Below are 19,275 nucleotides of genomic sequence, written 5' to 3' on the forward strand. Positions count from 1 at the left end.
AGGAAGGAAGGAAGGAAGGAAGAAAGAAAGAAAGAAAGAAAGAAAGAAAGAAAGAAAGAAAGAAAGAAAGAAAGAAAGAAAGAAAGTAAGAAAGAAAGAAAGTAAGAAAGAAAGTAAGAAAGAAAGAAAGTAAGAAAGTAAGAAAGAAAGTAAGAAAGAAAGTAAGAAAGAAAGTAAGAAAGAAAGTAAGAAAGAAAGTAAGGAAGGAAGGAAGGAAGGAAGGAAGGAAGGAAGGAAGGCGGTCAACTGCATTGCCTCGTTCGCTAACGGGAAAGTGACGATTCGTTCCCTCACTGATCCGTTCTCGCGATGAACTGTAACTGCGAATCCCTGACTCTCAGATCCGTTCGTCGGTGAACGGGAAATGCAATTCAAGACTCGTTCGTGAACGGGAAGTGACGTCATTTTCTTCTTCGTTTTGATTTACGGCGAGGTGGCACCAGCTTCAGTAGGCATCACCGACACCTACTGGTTGAAGTCATATGAACTGAAAAAAGTGATCTGTTCACTCTCGTTCACTGAAAACAGAATCGTTCTTTTGAACGAATCGTTCACTCACGAGCCAACCCTAACAGCAACACGCACATAAACCGAGTATGTGCCGATGGCAATCATGGCACAACATGAAATGTCAAAATTCTCCCATTTGCCACGCATGCACGATTAGCAAGTGGCTAACCGACCTGTGCTTTGGCGATCCTGTTTACAATGCGCTCGCTCGGTATTTAATGTTGTACAATTTCCCACGGCACAGCTGAACATCTCTCACGGCGCCACACTGGTTGGGAAACACTGTTTTAGTGGATCAAATGGAAGTGTTAAGATAATGCTGCATTGCATGGAGACAGGTCAACTTTCTCCTCTTTTTCACTCTTGTTCTTTCTTCACCTTTGACGTCACCAACTACTGGCCTGAGATGCACATTGCAACAAGTTTGGCGTTTTGAATGAATAACTCAAAGCTTGCGTTACAAAGGGAATGAAAAAGAAAAATATCTTTTATGGGCTCCAAGTGCCCTTTGAGGCACAAAGACATTGGAAGAGTCTCTCTCACACGCGAGCGACCTCAATGACACGGCGCGTTCTCACGCTGTGTCCTGACTCGGCCTCGCTCGCAGTTGCTGGGGTGGAACATAAGGATCGCATATGGCTCTGCTCTGGCGGGCGTCCGCACCCACATTCCTCCCGTGTGACGAGCCTCTCACCCCCGCACGCCTGCCTGCCCGCCTGTCTGTCTGCCTGCCTGCCTGCCTGCCTGCGTGGCTGCTTGCGTGGCTGCCTGGCTGCCTGCCTGCGTGGCTGCCTGCCTGCGTGGCTGCCTGCGTGGTTGCCTGCCTGGCTGGCTGCCTGCCTGCGTGGCTGCCTGCCTGCGTGGCTGCCTGCCTGCGTGGCTGCCCGCCTGCCTGCCAAAACGTTTTGTTTTGACTTGCTGGATTTGAATTTGTTTTACAATCAAAATGTATTTCTTTGCAGCAATGTTTTGAATGTTGAGCTGAATGAGCTGAGCGGCTGGCTTCACCTGGTCAAAAGGAACTTCATTTGAACATTCATCACGTCTTCTCAAATGATCCAAACAAATGCACAGCTTCAACACATAAGTACATTTATTCCAGATTGAATACATTGATATTGAACAAGTAACATACTGTAGTTGCATTGTATTGATTGCAAACAACACAGCACACGAACGAACGAACGAACGAACGTCTGTGGTATATAAGTTAAATGTAACAGAAGTTGGACTTGAAAATATCTTGGGAGCTCTTATCATTTTGCACTCTTGATAAAAATGTATTTAAAAGTGCACTTGTTTGTTTTTGATGCATACAATGACAAAAGAACAACAAGCCAGCCAGACAGACAGACCGACCGGTTTGTTTCTTTGCATTGTAAAGTCTCAATATAGAAATGTGAAGATAACAATGAGCTTTGCGTGTTGTGAAAAGACCAGCTAAATACAAGAACAACATTGTCAGTTTACAAAAGTTTAGCACGGAAATCACTGCACCCCCCCGACGATTGACGAGAACGACACAAACGACGACACAGCGCTATGTATACTACAATAAAATATCTGTCATAAAAAGAGAGAACCAAATATAACAATAGCCACATCAAAGTAAGGAATACAATGCATAGATTGAATCATTTTAAATGTCAAAATATCATTTACAGCTTTTGTTTTTTTTCATTTTCCTTTGAAACCCATTATTTCAATAACAATTCATTCTCACTTGAGTGACCGGCACAAATATATACATGATATATGTCTCTATATATATCCATACGTGATAATCGACATTTTTTTAAATTTCTTTTTAAAAAATATTCACGCGTCACTAAAAGGCAAATTTGGCCATGTTTGAAAGGCGACATGTGGCAACAAAGCCAAACAGCAGCTTAGTTAAAGGTGGCTTTTCAAGAAATAACAAAAAACAAGCCCATTTGAAATGTTCAGTATCTTTAAACCGCCGCCGCCGCCGCCGCCGCCGCCGCCGCAAAATCAAACAGCGGGACGGCTTCATCTGTCGTCAAGGCCACCTCTAATTTGTGACCGGGTGGAAAAGCCGCCACGGCTCGGCAGAAAGGCCGCCACGACTCGGCAGAAAGGCCGCCACCACTCGGCAGAAAAGCTGCCACCACTCGGCAGAAAAGCTGCCACCACGACTCGGCAGAAAAGCTGCCACCACTCACGCTTGTCTGTCCATAGGCAACCGGCCGGCAAAGAGAGGATCTGATCTGACCGTCTCAGCTGGACTTGAGCTGTGTGTGTGTGTATATATACTGTACATACGTTTGTATGTGTGTGTGTGTGTGTGTGTGCGTATATATATATATATATATATATATATATATATATATATATATATATATATATATATATATATATATAGTATATATATATATATATATATATAGGCCTCTGTGGTATTAAGGATCTGAGTGCAAGTCTTGCACTAGAATAAATCTATATTAAACACAATAATTTATGTCACTCATATAGTATATATATATATATAAAAGAATTGAGTAAATATGTAATGTTAATATACAATCTTAAGCTATGTACAGGCAGAAGCGTCCGATGAAGAGATGGCGTGGGCTCAACAACTACAAAAATGATTTTGTAATTTAAAAAAGAAAAGAATCCAGTTTTCTCTTGGAGCCAGATTGGATTTTTGCTTGCTGCTGTGTAAACGCGGCGTAGTCTTTGGAGCTGGGCGGGGGCGGCCAATCGGGCTCGTCGACTCGTTTGATGTCCGCCTGCTCCGATTCGAAATGACGAGCTGACCGTTGGAGACATCCAGGATATTGGTCTCGGAGGAGCGCAATTGCCCAGCCAGCCAGCCAGCCAGCAAGCCAGCCAGCCAGCCAGCCAGCCAGCCAGCCAGCCCACCACCCCCGCTTTGGACACAACCGTTGTGTACATTCATTCAAGAGAAGGACACTAAGAAATCTTTGGGCTTTGAGCGGCTGGCTTCTGATGGTTTCTGATGGCTTGCTGATGACGTTCTGCTGGTTCGCATGCATTCACAGTGCTGGAAAGGTGGAATGGAAGGCACCCCAGAGTGACCAGTTCAAGACCTGGCAGTGTCTCAAAAATAAGGGACAGCTTTTGGAACAAAGGGACGAGAAAGTCAAAGTCCGAGAAGGTCCAGTTGCCTTTGATTCAACCTTTGCAGAGGAGTCAACAGACGCTGTGTGTCGAGAAATGCTCCTTAGTTAAGGCAAATTTGGCACTCACTCACTCACTCACTCACTCACTCACTCACTCACTCACTCACTCACTCACTCACTCACTCACTCACTCACTCACTCACTCACTCACTCACTCACTCACTCACTCACTCACTCACTCACTCACTCACTCACTCACTCACTCACTCACTCACTCACTCAATCATCCTGCCACTTCAAGTCCTCCATTCAACAGGAATGTTAAAGGTCAAGACATTTTCCAGCAAACAGCAAAAGTCCGTCCGTCCCATTGATTGTACTTTTTTCTTTCCTTCCTAGCCAGACACCCAGCTGTGAGTGGTGGTCTTGACCCCGTGGGGGAAGCCTTGCTGGGTGGCCATGGGCTCAAAGTTGAAGTCCAGCGAGTCGCCGTCCATCAGAGTTTCATGGAGGACGGTCTCCATGTCAAATTCAAACTTCTCGATGGACATGTCGTCCAGGTCGCTGGGCAGCTTCTCCGGGTGAGGGGGCGGCGCCAGGCCCAGCCGTCCGTATCCGTTGGTGTTCAGGGGGCAGAAGCCGCCGGGCGCCATGCCGCCGCCACCGCCGCCGCCCAGGTGGCCCGGGAGCCCGTACGCCATCTGCATCTGGTTCTTGGCTGAAGGCAGAGGGGCCGAGCCGCCGCCGCCGCCGCCGCCGCCGTGGTTGAGTGACATGAGCAGGCGGCCGTTCATGGCGTGCGGGTGGGCGTGGGGCAGGGCGTGAGGGTGAGCCCTCGCCATCAGTTTGGCCACGTGCTGGCCGCTGTACGGCGGCAGCATGCAGCCGCTCGACTGAGACACCGCCGCGTCCACTGACGGCAAGAGGTCTCCGTGCTGGTCCGCGTCTGACGTGAGCAGCTCCTTGAGGAGCCCGGGCAGCTGAACCGAGCCGTGGCCGTAGGCGGGCCCGAAGGCGGCCTTGCCGTCGGCCAGGCTCTGCATGGGCGACGACATAGCATTGATGGGCGCCGGAGCGTACGCGCACTTGCGGTACTCCTGCTGCTGAGGCTGCGACGGCATGCTGGGCGAGCTGTAAGGAGGGTAGCCCGGGCTGGGCTGCATCATGGGCGAGGACTGGGAGGACCCGGGGGTGCCCGCCCCTCCGCCCACCTGAGAGTTGTTGGGCGAGAGCAAGTTGAGATTGTCCAAGAGGTTCTCCATGACGTTCTCCGAGCCGTGTCCCAAAGAGCCCGTCATCTCGCTGAGGCTGGGCAGCGTGGCGGTCATCTTGGGCCCCCCCGGGGCGCCCGGGTAGCCCATGTGCTCCGCCTCGCCCAGGTCGTCCTCGGGCATGAAGGGCGAGAGGCGCCCGCTGACCGTGCTGGCGTTGGAGCTGGTGCGAGGCCGGAAGCTGCTCCAGGCGTCAAAGTCGTCGTTGCTGTGCGAGTTGGGGCTGGCGGGCCACTTGCTGTAGGAGCCCGGGCTGTCGGCGCCGCCGCCGCCGCCGCCGCCGACGTCCGGCCCGCCCTGAAGAGACAGCTGTGTGTGGGGGACAATTGGGCTCAACAATTGCAACAATCCAACTCGGTCGGCATGGTCATTCATATCCATCATTTGCAGAAGCCGGACTGCGGCTCGCACACATTTTCAGTGAGAAGTAAAAAAAAAAAAAAAGCCACAGGACATGCAATTCTCCAGATGAATCGAAGCACATTTTTGCGGCATAGCCCAATTTTTTTTCTTTTTATATCATGGGATTGGTCACGCAAGTCCAAAAATAAAATCTATTCATATCAAATTTGTGTTACAAGCAGTGATAAAAGATTCCTTATTCATTGCACGCCATTTGCAATCCGTACCTTTTTCTTGGTGGCACGTCCTCGGCTTTTGGTGAATTTGCTGTTGTTGTCCATGGAGGCGGCCCGTCGTCGTGGCGACTTGCCGCTCTTCCCGCCCTCGGGGTTCAGCATCCACCACGAGCTCTTGCCCGTGCCCTCATTCTGGACGCGGACGAAGCGGCTGTGCAGCGACAGGTTGTGCCTGATGGAGTTCTGCAAGGAGGGAAGGGAAGGGGAGGGGAGGGGAGGGGGCGAACACAAGAGAGTGAGAGCTTTGCCCTTTCAAACAAATGCACATTTGACTTGACGTTGGAGTGCAAATCCATTTTGCAGCTGCTGCAGCTGCAAAACAGGTGCGACTCGACAGACGTCGCCAGGAGAAAGAAGAAAATGACATTCTCGGGAATACGAGCACATGGTTGTTGTGCTAACGTGGGATGTCAACCGAAGGGCCGGGTCAACGGATTCGCAATGAGAACCCAGAGATTGTCCTTCACAAGCTTCTTCAATGTGAACATTTGCAACAAGAACCTGCATCATTTGCAAATGTCAAGTCATTCCCATTTTCAATCACGATGACGGGACAGAGCGGGCCAAACTTTGCCCACCCTTGCTCGATACGTTGACGCGCTAATCTCTTAACATGAACAAAACACTGATAACGCACATTCCACTTGTGTCTCCTCTGCACCGGAGGAAACAAAATACTGACCCCCCCCCCCCCCCCCCCCCTGGCTCTCTTCCTAGCTTAATACTGCAGCCCGTCGTTGCTGGGTGACAAGTATTTTTGTGCCAGGGGTAAGTGGGGCGTAACTAAAGCACCGCAAACAAATGAACAAGAATATTGGCCAAAGGTCTGCTGGGAGAGAAGCAGCAGCAGGTTGCCTGGCTGGCTGCCTGCCTGCCTGCCTGTGTGGCTGCCTGCCTGGCTGGCTGGCTGGCTGCCTGCCTGCGTGGCTGCCTGCCTGCGTGGCTGCCTGCCTGCCAGCTGGGATTTGGAGGCTTTAAAGAAGCCAAAAGGAACCAAGGAGGCACGGTGGCTAGTTGGTTGTGTCCACACTGGCACATATCCTGAAATATGTTCCTACTCGCGTGTATCACATCTGCTTCGCCCATGGCATGCTATGAAAAGTGCCATTTGATTCAGGAATTGACCTATTTGTGCCTTTTCTCTATATGATGCCACAAGATGGCGCCAAAGCCCTGAAAGTAATCATTGGCGTCAAGGAAGTATTGTTCAAGTACGTGGGCAGAAGCTACCTGGGTTGCGAGTGGAGAGTCTTTGTACATGTGCAGTTCTAGCACTACCCCCCCCCCCCAACATTAAATATAAATACATTATTATTATTATTATTTTATTTTTATTATTATATATATATTTTTTTGCCAGGGGTCAAATGAACAGTTTTTGTTGCACGTGCAGCTGTTAATCTGAAATCTAAATAAATGTGCATTGTATTGTTTCATTTTGGGGTTGCATTTTATGAGCGCGCCAAAGTCGAGCGGCTCGTGACCTGCCCTGTTTCCGATTCACCTTGCAGCCAGCGCACGAGGAATCTCCACATTCCAGCTAATCACCGTGTGCAAAGTTCAATCGTAATCACAGGCAACGTGTTACTATCTCTTAGGAAACAGTCGAGACAGGATTCCCAGCCGGCCGGCCGGCAGGCAGGCAGGCAGGCAGGCAGGCCGGTAGGCCGGCAGGCCAACCAGCCAGTCATCACAATCAACATTCCAAGGTTCCACAACGCACATTGGGCAAAAGAACATTCGGCTGCACTTTCATCTGACACAAAATGAAAAATAAAATACGCTCTCGCTTGCGCGAGTCGGAGCAAACAACACCGGCGAGCGACAGAGCTGCTGGCAAAACACCAGGAAGTGAGCACATGAAAGAGCAGCGGGACAGGAAGCGGGCTCGACTTCCTGCCGAGCCCAGCCCAGCCCAGCCCAGCCCAGCCCAGCCCAGCTCAGCTCAGCGAGGAAAAGGCCAAAGGAATGCGCAAGTGAGCCCAGCACACGCACCTCTGATGAACCCATCGGGCAGACTTTAACCAAGGACCGGAGCGTGACTCAAGCTAGAGGTGGCGGCGGCCGTTGTCGTCAATGTGCACGATTTAGGCGGGAGGGAGGGAGAAAGAGCGGCAGTGTGTGGCAAAGTGGCAAGAACCAGTCAAGAGCGTTTTGTGCCAGTTGCGCTCAAAGAGTGCACTGTTCATTCAGCCCTTCCCACCTTGCCTTGCCTTGTCTCCTACATAGTCCCTTTTTAAAAAACAACAAATATTCTGTCTGTGCAACTGGAAAAGCTTACAGGACAATCCATTAAGACGTCAAAAATGGGGCTGACCGACCTAAAGGTCCAACAAGACGCTTTGCTTGTTAAATAAGGTGAAAGCGCGCTCCAGGATGTCAATGCACCAAATTGGGCGGAAACGCTCGCACCTCAAATGTCAGCGCGCTGGCTGAAAGGAAATCCCCCGCCCGCGAGGGCGCGACGCCTCCTGCGACACGAATCACCAGAAAGCCACAAGCCGAAGCTCGGCTGCAAAAAAAGCTCCAGCGGCCCACGTGCGGCGGCAGCGGCGGCGCTGCTTTGCAGCCAAAGTGGGCGACAGGTGCAAACACGCCGGGCCGGCCGACATATGGAAGAAAGGTGCTTTTCTTTCCTCTTTGTGTTCTGGATGCTGTCAAATGGAAGCAGCTGAGGCCCAGTCGCTAAATGATGCTTGCTCGCTCCCTCGCTCCCTCGCTCACTCACCAAGGATCGGCGGCTTGTTGGAAAAGGTGCTTAAGGCGCACTCGGGTTGGCAGGACAAAGAGATATTGAAAAGTCAAATCTCTATCCTGGATGCTAACTTGCAAATCAGACACATGGCCTAGTCTAGCTGGCAATGTCCCGCGGTGGCGCTAGCTAGCCCAGCAAATTCTGTCGCAAGCACAAAATCAAATCAACACACCTTGTTCACATTAGCACATCCAATCCAGACAGAGTGCAGCGACTTCACGTGTTTGCACTTTGATACGTTATCAGCGCCAATGAGAAGCCACTGGCCGCAATGGCTGGCCGCTTGGCCTATTAACGCGAGTCAATAGGCCATAAAAGGCAGCGGGGAAATTCTCCAAAAAAAAAAGGCACAAGGGAAATAACAAGCCTGCAACTTTTTTTGCCGTCTTAATTTGCTTCATTTAATCTGTGCAGAGGGTATAAATAAAAAAATGGATAAAAAAAAAAAAAAAAGGCCTCGGGTTTGACTGCACACAAGCGCGTCACTGTGAAAGGGCTTATAAATAGACGGTCGCTCTTTTTAAAAATAGGACCGGCTGTACAAAAAAAGAAACACCCGAGGATAGAGCGGCAAGCTGGAACCGGGTTGTCTGTACGCCACAATGGCACCCCCCCCCCCCCCCCCCAACCGCGCGCCATCTCACCATACCGCAGGGATGGCTCACACGCACAGCTGAGAAAAGCTCTCTTTTTGTGTCATAATGCAATTTGGAGGCCTGGACACTGAGCGCTCCAGTGTGGATGGAGGTCCTTAAATCCACTTTGGGCCAAGTGGCTGACTGTGACGTTTGGAGAGGAAAAAGGCAGCGGCAAAAGTGTCTGCTAACGTATTTACAGACAACCCCTTGACCCGGACCTCCGTGTCGCGGAACCGGAGTTGTCGGACGCTGAGAGAGAGGCCGGCGAGGAACGAACACCTCGGCATCTTTCGTCGGCGTACCGCGGCGCCCAGCGATTCGCGGGCTTCCTGGCGCACAGGAAGAGCTGGCGGCTCCTGATAGCGATCCCGCTCAGACCTGGGCTTGGAGTGGCAGATTGAAAACAGGGTTCTGCACTTGGCGGGCCAAACAAGAGGAAAGGAAGGAAAGAGGAAAGCGAGGCTACGGGGTTCGTCCTTGTACCGTATTCAACGCAATCATCAACCAGCTCCTCGTTACAGTCAATCAAGTTGGGAAAGACTTCAGAGTTGAACATTCCAAAGTTTCCTAAAGGTCAACTTCAGCTTGGGTGCTGCACATCTTAGGTTCACGTTTTAGTTTCCCATAAAAGCGGCGCGAGAATAACTCATCTCTGGTCATTTCCTCCCATTGGCCAAATGGAGAGCGCAGCTGTGTGATTGACGTCTGTCCGAGGGAACCAAAGAGCTTTTTGCTCGCCGCTTAATTCACTCGGCCAGGCGTTTGCCCAGACTGCCCCCACGTTTGAGCCGGCAAATTCCAACGACACGATAGTTAGTTGGTTCGTTCGCTCGCTGAAGACACAAAAGTTACGAGAAGACCAAAGATACTCTTTTTCTGAAAGTGATTGTTTTTTTTCACAGGATGAAACCTTTTTGGGGTGTAATACGTCTTATGACCAGTAGTGGTCAGAGTGGAACCCGGACAATGCCGCAACTTCTTCCCTTTCTTCTTCTTCCATTTGAAGCGATTGAAAGTGCAAATGACCTCACGCTCTGACGCGGCAAGCAATCAGGGCTCCTCTGGCATGTTCTTTGAGAGCAAAATGGCAAACTTCTATTTTCAGTGTGATTTCCTGAGTCAGAGCCGAACGGCGTGCAGCTCATGAGCACGCAGACAGGGAGCGCCTTGTGCTGGCTAAGCTGGCCGTGCGAAAAGATGCCGTGCATGCGCGACACAATTGCCAGTCTGTCGACGCACAGAGCGCCGTCTGTGGGGACGGCTTATTTTGCGCCTCCGACTGCTCGGCCGGGCCGGGCCGGGCCGAGCCGAGCGGACTGGGTCGTTGCCCTCGCCTGGCCCCGGATAAAGATGCAGTGTGCGGACCACTGCAGGATGCCTGTGTGGACGCGGTTCCATTTCCACCCTCCTAAGGTGAGGGAGGGAGGGAGGGAGGGAGGGAGGATAGCACCTGGCTGCTCCAATCGACTTAAATAATGATCCAATTAAGCAGTTAACTTGGTCTGAATAAAGTTTATTGGCTCATGTCTGTCCTGATATTCCCTCGAACTTTTTCCCACCTGTCATCTGTCGGGAAAATGTTGATTTCATCATCATTTTTCTTTTGGGGGCTTGTAAAACATCCTTATGAGAATGGATATCATTGTTGAGCATGTGTTCTTTGTCTTTCGCTCGCCGACAGCTAGCGAGGCCACTGAGGTTTGGGGGCGGGGAAAGAAAATCAAAATGGCCACCCACAATATCTGAGCTGTTTTCTATTAAAAGCGGCACGGCACCAAAACCGAGATGGCCATAATGACGGTCCATCTCACAGGTATTCAATTGAAGCTTCCGAGGGGCTGCGCGAGCCAAAATGGGGAGCACTTGGCCGTTTGCCGCTTCGAAAATGAACAAGATCGAATGAAGCCATTACTGACCTCGAGTTTTTTTTATTATAAATAGCAGAGCTCATTATGAGATGGAAATGATGGTGACACATCAGAAAATAAACAGAGCTGGCGGCGTGCATGGGAGGACTTTGTTCAAAGCAATACCAAAATAAAAAGAACACTTTCAAACGTTGTTTCTTTTTTTTTTAACAGCAGATTGTGTCCCAAAGGCAGCACTTGCGGACCCTTGACACGTTCAGAGCCTGGGAACATACCTGTTGCTTTTGGGCGGCGGGAAAGGTTCCCCCGAAGGCCAATCGCCAATCCTAGGAGATACAATGGTGTTGACTCCAACTTTGATCTTAACACCCTAATTGGGCTTTGCTGTAAAACAATATCTATTTATCAAAATATTTGACATTGAAGATTTCAATAGCAGACAGACTTGTTTTTGCTAGCAATGAAGGGGAAAGCCTATTGAGAAGCCAGCAAAAGAGAACATCCACGAAGAAAATGAAAGTATCAAATTTGACCCTTGACCCCATCCGCACCTGAAGCCGTCAATTGCGACGTGACGCATTTGCGCAAAACGCACCGAGCCTTGAGGGCAGCGGAGCGCTGCTTTCATGGGACGATCGCAAAGAGGAAGAATGCCAGGAAAAAAATGAAGGGAAGAGGAAGAAGAATGGGTCGGGTGTCACATGTCGCTTCCGGAGTTGTGCTGACATCACGCCACGTGGAGCGCCGACACTGGCCGCACGCATGAGCTTCCTGTCAGCTCCGGGATCGCAGCTTTGCCGTGAGGGATGTCTGGCTCCAAAAGTCCACAAGCCAACTTCTGCCCATTTGTGAAAATGCGCCTTTTGGGAATTCCCTGGCCGTGGCGTTTTACAAAGCGCAAAAGCCAGATCATGATTTACCGCAACAAATGGCGCGAGCTGAATCGTCCTCTTGGCAGAAGCTCTGCTCAGCTCTGCTGTGCTCTCCGGTGACGACACGACACGCACCTCCCATCAATGGCGGTCGGTGACTGCATGGCTGCGCGTGTGTGTGCCTGTGTGTGTGTGTTTGCTAAACGCTGGCCCAGTCTGACAGGCTCCATGCATAATAGCTTCAGGGCGGGAATTGAACAACAATGCGGCTCCAGCAAATGCCTGTGGTTTGGAGGCCCTCGGCGCTCGGTCGGTCGGTCCCGTTCAAGTCTTACTCTTTTCGCGTGTGTCAAAACGCACACGCACGCACGCCGATACGAGAGGGCCGTCGCTATCTCGGGTGCCGGCAAACGTGAGCGGAGAAGCACGCAAGTGGGGGTCACGCCGCTACCAAAGTCAAAAGACGGTGACTCATCCCCGAGACGAGCGCCGACGCTGTTTGGGAGCGCCGGCTGGATGCCGGCTCACCTCTGGCGGGTGGAGAAGCCAAGCGCTGAGCACTGGACGCAAAAGCAAAGGCCGACCTTTCTTGGAGCCTTTCCACGCCAATGAAAGGCTGGCTAACCTTTGTAAAGACTTTTAACAAGCGCTTGAGAGCGTAAGAGTCTTCTTTAAAAGGGAACACAAATCCCGTGGCTTGCCATGGCATGCTTCATTCTCAGTTGGTTTTAAGATGAAGAAAATGGCAAATCCCTTGACCTAATTCCGTCTCCTCTGTCTACTTGTCATCTCCAATCAGACAATCATAACACGAGGTCAGCTGGCGCCAAAAGACGAAAGATGACATCACGGCAAACACCACCACGGTGTTTGGAAGTCGTCGGCGTGGCGCGTTGAGCATGCATCGGGCGAACAATCAACTCATCTTGACAGACAGAGACTTTCTGGTCCGACCAGCGCCGAATCATTGAATTCTGTTTGGATTTTGGAAACGGATAGCGTCCACTATTATATGTGCTGACCCAATGTACAGATGGTATTGTATTTCAATGGATTCCGATTGCAAAGTACAATCAAAGTCCAGATTAGAAGTGGAAGAGAAGAGAAGTGGAAGAGAAGTGGAAGAGAAGTGGAAGAGAAGAGAAGTGGAAGAGAAGAGAAGTGGAAGAGAAGAGAAGTGGAAGAGAAGAGAAGTGGAAGAGAAGAGAAGTGGAAGAGAAGAGAAGAGAAGAGAAGAGAAGAGAAGAGAAGAGAAGAGAAGAGAAGAGAAGAGAAGACAAGAGAAGAGAAGAGAAGAGAAGAGAAGAGAAGAGAAGAGAAGAGAAGAGGAAGTGGAAGTGGAAGTGGAAGTGGAAGTGGAAGTGGAAGTGGAAGTGGAAGTGGAAGTGGAAGTGGAAGTGGAAGTGGAAGTGGAAGTGGAAGTGGAAGTGGAAGTGGAAGAAGAGGAAGAGGAAGAGGAAGAGGAAGAGGAAGAGGAAGAGAAGAGAAGAGAAGAGAAGAGAAGAGAAGAGAAGAGAAGAGAAGAGAAGAGAAGAGAAGAGAAGAGAAGAGAAGAGAAGAGAAGAGAAGAGAAGAGAAGAGAAGAGAAGGGAGCAAAGCAAGAAGAACAATATCAAGCCGCAATGGAGTTTCAAAAAAAAAAAAAAACTCGGAAAGAACGATGTGTTGGAATGTTCTCTGTGTCGGGCCGGGTGGCTGGCTGGCTGGCTGGCCTGTCTGTCTGTCTGGCTGTCTTGGCGGCGTCTGCGCATCTGCCAGCAGCAGGGCTTTAATTATGAGGCCCAGGCAGGTTATGCACTCACTCGCTCACTCGGCACCTCCAAGCAACCAACACAGTGGCTCCTCACAGTTCCGCTGACTAACCAGCGGCACCAGACTTTGGCCTGCGGCCGGCTCCTTGATTCCAGTAAACGTCCTCTTATGCAACTCGGAACAAGTGGCAAACACTCTCCTGCTCCCCTTTTCTCCTTCCACTCTACACACGAGAGAGGGGGGGGGGGCACAAAGTGAGACGGCGTCCTGCTATTGGGAAGGAACGGAGCAGGCAGGAAATGGGCTGAGCTCCTCGCCTGAGAAACACAGCTGCCCCTTCTGTCCTGGGGCCATGCCAAGCTCGGACAGGGGTGATGTCAGTCGGTCCGGTCCGTGCGTGCGTGCGTGTGCGCGCGGGCGGGCGGGAGAGAGAAACAGGAGCGCTGCTGTTCTGTCCAATCCCTGAATCGTCCCACTAATACACATTCAGACTATGAGCTTGTTTGGGAACGGCGACGAGCAAATCAGCTTGGGAGAGCGCTGGAGACTCGAATGCCTTCATTCTTAGCTCCAAGCTGACAGACATTGCTGCCAATGCCGGCCGGGGACACAAACCTGCTTTGGCTTCACCGGTTTTGGCTTCTTTTTTGTGTGAAACCTTTCGAGCCTGCCGACTTTCTATTTACACCAAAGCTGAGCTGATGTTTGATTTTTGCATTCGGTTCCCTTCCCGACCGTGAAAGCAAGTCCACCGGTGGCGACCGACCTGATTTGGGTTGTGACGCTCGCCGAGCAAAGTCAGCGGGTGCGCTGCGATAACGATCAACCCGTGAACCGGCTCGGACCGCCGTGTCGGTTCTCCAGTTTGTTTTGAGGCGTGGGCGGGAGTGTTTACCGCAAGTGGCGTGAGGAATGCCGGGTCGAGAGTGCGGCGTGTACAGAGGGAACTCGTATCGATCTACGCACCGACATCAAAGTGCGGTAAATATTTGCGCAGTGACACACGAGGGATGCAAAAACACTCATGAGAGGGAGGGAGGGAGGGAGGGAGGGAGGGAGGGAGGGAGGGAGGGAGGGAGGGAGGGAGGGAGGGAGGGAGGGAGGGAGGGCATGCATGCGTATGTGGATGGCTTCCAAGCTAATGATTACATCAAACAACCGGTGCCGGAATGTACAAAAACTCAATCGTTTTTGGGGCTAACTGCACTTTGAGTGGGGAAAACAGGCCTGGACACAGTTGGGCCATTTTTCTTGCCCACTTCCCGCCCGGGCCGACGTCCAGCCAGAGAGTTGGAGCCTGCGAGCGGGTCGGGTCGCACCCGGCCGGCACAACTGTGGCTCGGTTGGCGCTCGGAGACAAGTTAGCCCGGCAAAAAAAGGGGGGGGGCTCTTGACGGGGTGGAAACGGTGCTTCAGATTTGGTTCCGTTCAAAAGGATGACGTTAATGAAGCGTCTCGCCCAGCGCCGTCACATACACGGCGGACACACGCTCGCTATCTCGGATCTTCATCGACGACTCCTTCTCAAACAGATCGAGCGAGCGCCATCGCACACAGATGATCCAAACAAAAGTCTTTTGTTTGCCGTCCTGGCTGAGCTGAGGGTCCGAATCGATCGGAATGATGAAAGGAATTTGTCTGTGGCAGTTGACGCACTCACACGTCCATAAAAATTCTGCAATTAAGCAAATGGGGAAAAAAACAGGAAGTGGAATAGCTACTCAATAAAAGGGGAAGCAACACTTTTGACAATACATCCATACACAACAATGAATTCAAAATCAACAGGAGACACAAAACCAAAACAGCTAGCATGAAAAGCTAACATAAAGCGCCACTCCAATTCCCAAGCACATATCACTAGCCTTCCTTCAATGAAGCTCACGTGCAGTTTTGGGGAGGTGGGAGGGAATGGACCACAACGAGTAAACTCCAGAGAGGAATGCCAAAGCTGGGATTCAAAGACTAAGTCTCAGAAATGTCAAGCCTTCACGCCGATCACGATTCCACCGCGTCTACTTCACATCAACAACAAGAATCCTCATCGAAGGCACGGGCGGGCGGCGGTGTCACTCGCGCCGTCTCCTCGGCCAGCCAGCAGACAATGTGCCATAGCCCCCCTGCCCTGTGCGGAGGCGCGGGAGGCCATGTGCTAAACATATTTGGGTGGCAGACAGCCTTTGTGTGAAAATGCTCAACGGCGTTAAAGCGCCGTAAACGATCCACCGTGTCCGATCGAGTCTCAGGCCCGCCGTGCACTGGAGTAAGACGCGTCAAGCGCAACTCAACTATTTGACCAACGCTGCTGACGCCGACCCACACCGATACGACCAGGGCGGCAATGCTTGATGATGTCAACGCTGATGGACCGTCTATTTATAGAGCCTAGGACGCAAAATGGCCCAACTGGCTAAGGTCATTGAAATCAATTGAGTATTCGAGTTTGAATGGAAAGGAGTCTGAGGAGGAATGGTATCCATCAGACAAAAACGGCTTCCCTTTCGAGGGATCGTCAGCGTTTTGAGTCGATTCAAGACGTCGGAGCCGCCGCCGCCGCCCCCGGGGTTCAAAGTTCGTGTGGATGCGTGCGGCTAGATGACTCAGTCGCCGCACTCGGCGGGCGGGCGTGAGGCAACGGGGTGGGAACGGCAGAGTAAATGAAGACTGGACTTACAACAACAACAAACGCGTCACGGGGTAACGTAACAATAACATCAGCCATCACTCGGATGATTCCATTCCCACACCTTGCTTTTGAGGCCAGCTCCTTCCCACTCGTAGGCACACTTTAGCCATTTCACAATCGTTTGGACCAGGTCTACGTTGTGGCGCATGTGGCGATTGCTGGGAATTTGAGGTCATTGGATTCCATTGGCCAGTAAGCCACGAATCTTCGGAAGAATCGAGTCGTCCGACGCAATGTTTTAATCTATTTTCAAAAAGCCCCCCCGACGTACTTCGATCTTCTGCACAGACTTGAGTGAGTCTATTTCTGATTGCGCAGTGTCAAAGTCTCTTCTGCGCCGGCGCCGGATTCAAAGGAAATAAGTTGGCTGCGTTCACTCCCACAACGGCGCAAACAGCTCTTTCTACCTGTGTCAGTCTATAAGAGTAACAATAATTCAAAAGAAAACAAACTCCACCATTCAAATTCTTCTGAGTTTACCGAGTAATCTCCGTTTTGGGCCACAGCGAGCAAGATTTTTCTTTTTTTTTCTTTTTATGTCCCCCCCCCCCCCCCCCCCCTACTAGCCTAATCTGATTGACGGGACAAAATCCGACAGCCCCACATTAGTCGGGAGCTTTTGTAAACAGCCGGGTCAAACGGATGAATGGCGACCAGCATGCGTGTGTGCGCTGGCCGCTGAATTCCGCCTCATTAATGACACGCAGGGGTCACCTGGGCGGCTTACAACTTCCGCCACACCGATGAATTGCTCGTCGGCGGACGGCGTTCAAGCAAAAGCGTCAGCCGGGGCTGTCCTCGGCATTCCGTGAAGTCTCAACTCACGGGTTCCTTTTCATCTGGCTTCATTCACTGGAATTAGCGGAGACACGAATCACGTGTTTTCTTCGAGCCACGCCAGGGACGCGGGGCCCCTGTCTGTCGAGTCAGCGGACTTTGTAAATCAAAAAGGGAGCAGGGAGAAGAAGTCAGATGACTGTCATAGACCACGAGAGAAAGCAATGCAACTCCACTGGATGCAGGAGCAACACCAAGGACAAGGACAAAACAAGCTACAAAGTCAAACGCAATTGGAGTTTGCTTTTGTTTGGGTGTACGAGCTAAGCCAGTGCTGGCTCCAAAAGGACTAAGGAGCCAGACCAGAGTCACAAAGGTCCAAAAGAAACTCCTTTATCAGGTGCCGCTCGCAATCACAATTGGAGGAACGTGCCAGACCGACGTTGATTTCAGAAGTCCACTTTGAACCGGAGAAAAAGCGGCAAAGCGCTCGGCCTATTGCGCCGTTTCACCACTTTGAATCGGGACAGCAATCAAGCAACTTACCTTCCATCCTGCAGAGCTGTTGCTGTCCCCCTTGTCCTTGAAATAAGGCACATTCTTCACCATCCAGTCGTAGATCTGAGACAAGGTGAGCCTGTTCTCCGGGGAGCTCTCGATGGCTTTGGTGATGAGGTCCGCGTATGACATATTCCCCCAGGCGTTCCGCCGGGACGAGCTGCTCTTCCTCTGGGCGGCAGCCGAGGATGACGAGTTGGCCACCGGGGAGGAGAGCAGGGGCACCTGCTGCTGCTGCTGCTGCTGGAGTGCGGGATTGGGGTGATGCTGCTGCTGCTGCTGCTGCTGCTGCTGCTGCTGCTGCTGCTGCTGATGTTGCTGCGGCCGGGGTGCGGGATGCTGGTGGACGCACGTCTCCTGACACTGGAAGTCGCCGCACAGGTCCTCGTTCTCCTCCAGTAGGCTAAGGTTGCTGATGTACTCATTGCCGGCGGGCTCCTGCTTGATGGACGGCACCGGCGACGAGGTGTTGGAGTCGCCCGGATTGCCAAACTCCGGCCGGGGCAAAGGCCAAGTGCACGAGCGGGGTCTGGCCAGGGGCTCGAAGTCCGGGTCGATGTCCACCAGGTGTGGCTGCTGCTGCTGCTGCTGCTGGGCCGCTTCCGCCATGGTGGTCGAGAGGGTGATGGGAAGGGGTGTTACTCTGCTCCCCTCTCGATGGTGGTGGTGGCGGCAACAACAATAAAAAGAAGAAAAACGAAACGAAGTAAACAAATGTCCGGGAAACGCGCGAGCTCCGCAGAAAGTCACTCAACTTTGGAAGTTACATCCCAAAGCGCTTGGCAAAATCAAAGTGTGCAAAAAGTGTCCAAAAGAGCGTCAAAAAAGAAAAGACGTGCGTTGAAGAGCGCGGCGTCCAGGCGCGTCGCGTCGCGTCGATGTTCGTACGTTCCTTGCTTCGTTCGTTCCTTGCTTCGTTCCTTCCTTCCTTCCTTCCTTCCTTCCTTCCTTCTTTCCGTCCGTCCGTCCGTCCGTCGGTCGGTCCAGCCTGTTGACTGTGTGCGCCGGCCGAGCCGCATGTGAGCACTTTTACTGGAAGTGGCGTTTGGCACATGGCCACGCCCACCTTGGATTGACAGCCGCAGCGCGCCAATGAATGCCATCCGACGACGTTGCACGGGGGCGGGGACAAAACGCCCCCAAAAGAGGAGGACCTGCTCTTTTCATTCTTTGGCCTAGTAAACACGAAAGGGCACCCAAAGGTTGTTCCCAACAATGAATGGCTGTCATGTTGACATCTTTGAAAAGCAACGAGGATTCTTTCAAAAGCTGCTTGCCACATCTGCATTGAACTGCAACCTCCTAAATTGGCAAGTGGAGCTCCATGCCTAGGTCAACGTTGTCACTTGGCCGTCCGTCACTATAAGATCACGAGGCGAGCTCAACACTGATCATTGATTGGATGCCAATAAATACTTTGCAGACTAATGATAATAGCGTCTCGTTATTCCATCTATTTCTCTGCTTTTGCCAAATTGCTCTCGAGGCCGTGCTCTTGTGCCGTTGCTCTGACGGCTCGAGCGCAAACGTGATCAACGTGAGCAACATTCACTCGGACAATCGATGACGTCCACTTTGCATTGTTCTTTTTCTCCAGCGCTTTCTCGCTCAGCATGTTTGACAGCCGAATTCAGCCACTGACCTGACCGCCGCCGTCCGTCTCTGCCATTATTTTTGTCCACTTGGCTGGACCCTTGGTCTTCTTTCATTGTTTGAAGTTGATCGATGTCTTGCTACTTTGATCAGCAACAAACGAGTTGTCTCGCCGATTTGGAGGATTACAAAATCCAGATGCAAAATACTCCGAAGGACTCTACTGACATTTAGTGGCGTTAAGGCGCTA

At 51.5% G+C, this 19,275-nt stretch overlaps 2 protein-coding genes across 3 annotated transcripts; one reads left to right on the plus strand and one right to left on the minus strand.

The window, feature by feature from the left end:
* Positions 1 to 1,585: 1,585 nt before the first annotated feature.
* foxo1a (forkhead box O1 a) lies at positions 1,586 to 19,203 on the minus strand. 2 transcript variants are annotated; one of them, XM_061280871.1, is made up of 4 exons: positions 17,421 to 19,203; positions 11,063 to 11,113; positions 5,518 to 5,709; positions 1,586 to 5,197 (listed from the first exon to the last, which is right to left on the minus strand). In XM_061280871.1, the coding sequence occupies exons 1-4, from the start codon at positions 18,039 to 18,041 to the stop codon at positions 4,013 to 4,015; spliced, it is 2,049 nt and encodes a 682-aa protein (XP_061136855.1). In that variant the 5' UTR covers positions 18,042 to 19,203; the 3' UTR covers positions 1,586 to 4,012. The 2 variants fall into 2 exon arrangements, with proteins under 2 accessions (XP_061136855.1, XP_061136857.1); XM_061280873.1 differs by lacking the exon at positions 11,063 to 11,113.
* On the plus strand, positions 11,470 to 14,437 carry LOC133155503 (uncharacterized). The gene is made up of 2 exons (XM_061280880.1): positions 11,470 to 11,809; positions 12,459 to 14,437. The coding sequence occupies exon 2, from the start codon at positions 12,685 to 12,687 to the stop codon at positions 13,429 to 13,431; it is 747 nt and encodes a 248-aa protein (XP_061136864.1). The 5' UTR covers positions 11,470 to 11,809; positions 12,459 to 12,684; the 3' UTR covers positions 13,432 to 14,437.
* Positions 19,204 to 19,275: the final 72 nt, after the last annotated feature.

The sequence above is a fragment of the Syngnathus typhle genome, linkage group LG6, assembly GCF_033458585.1.
Source record: "Syngnathus typhle isolate RoL2023-S1 ecotype Sweden linkage group LG6, RoL_Styp_1.0, whole genome shotgun sequence".
Lineage (NCBI taxonomy): Eukaryota > Metazoa > Chordata > Actinopteri > Syngnathiformes > Syngnathidae > Syngnathus > Syngnathus typhle.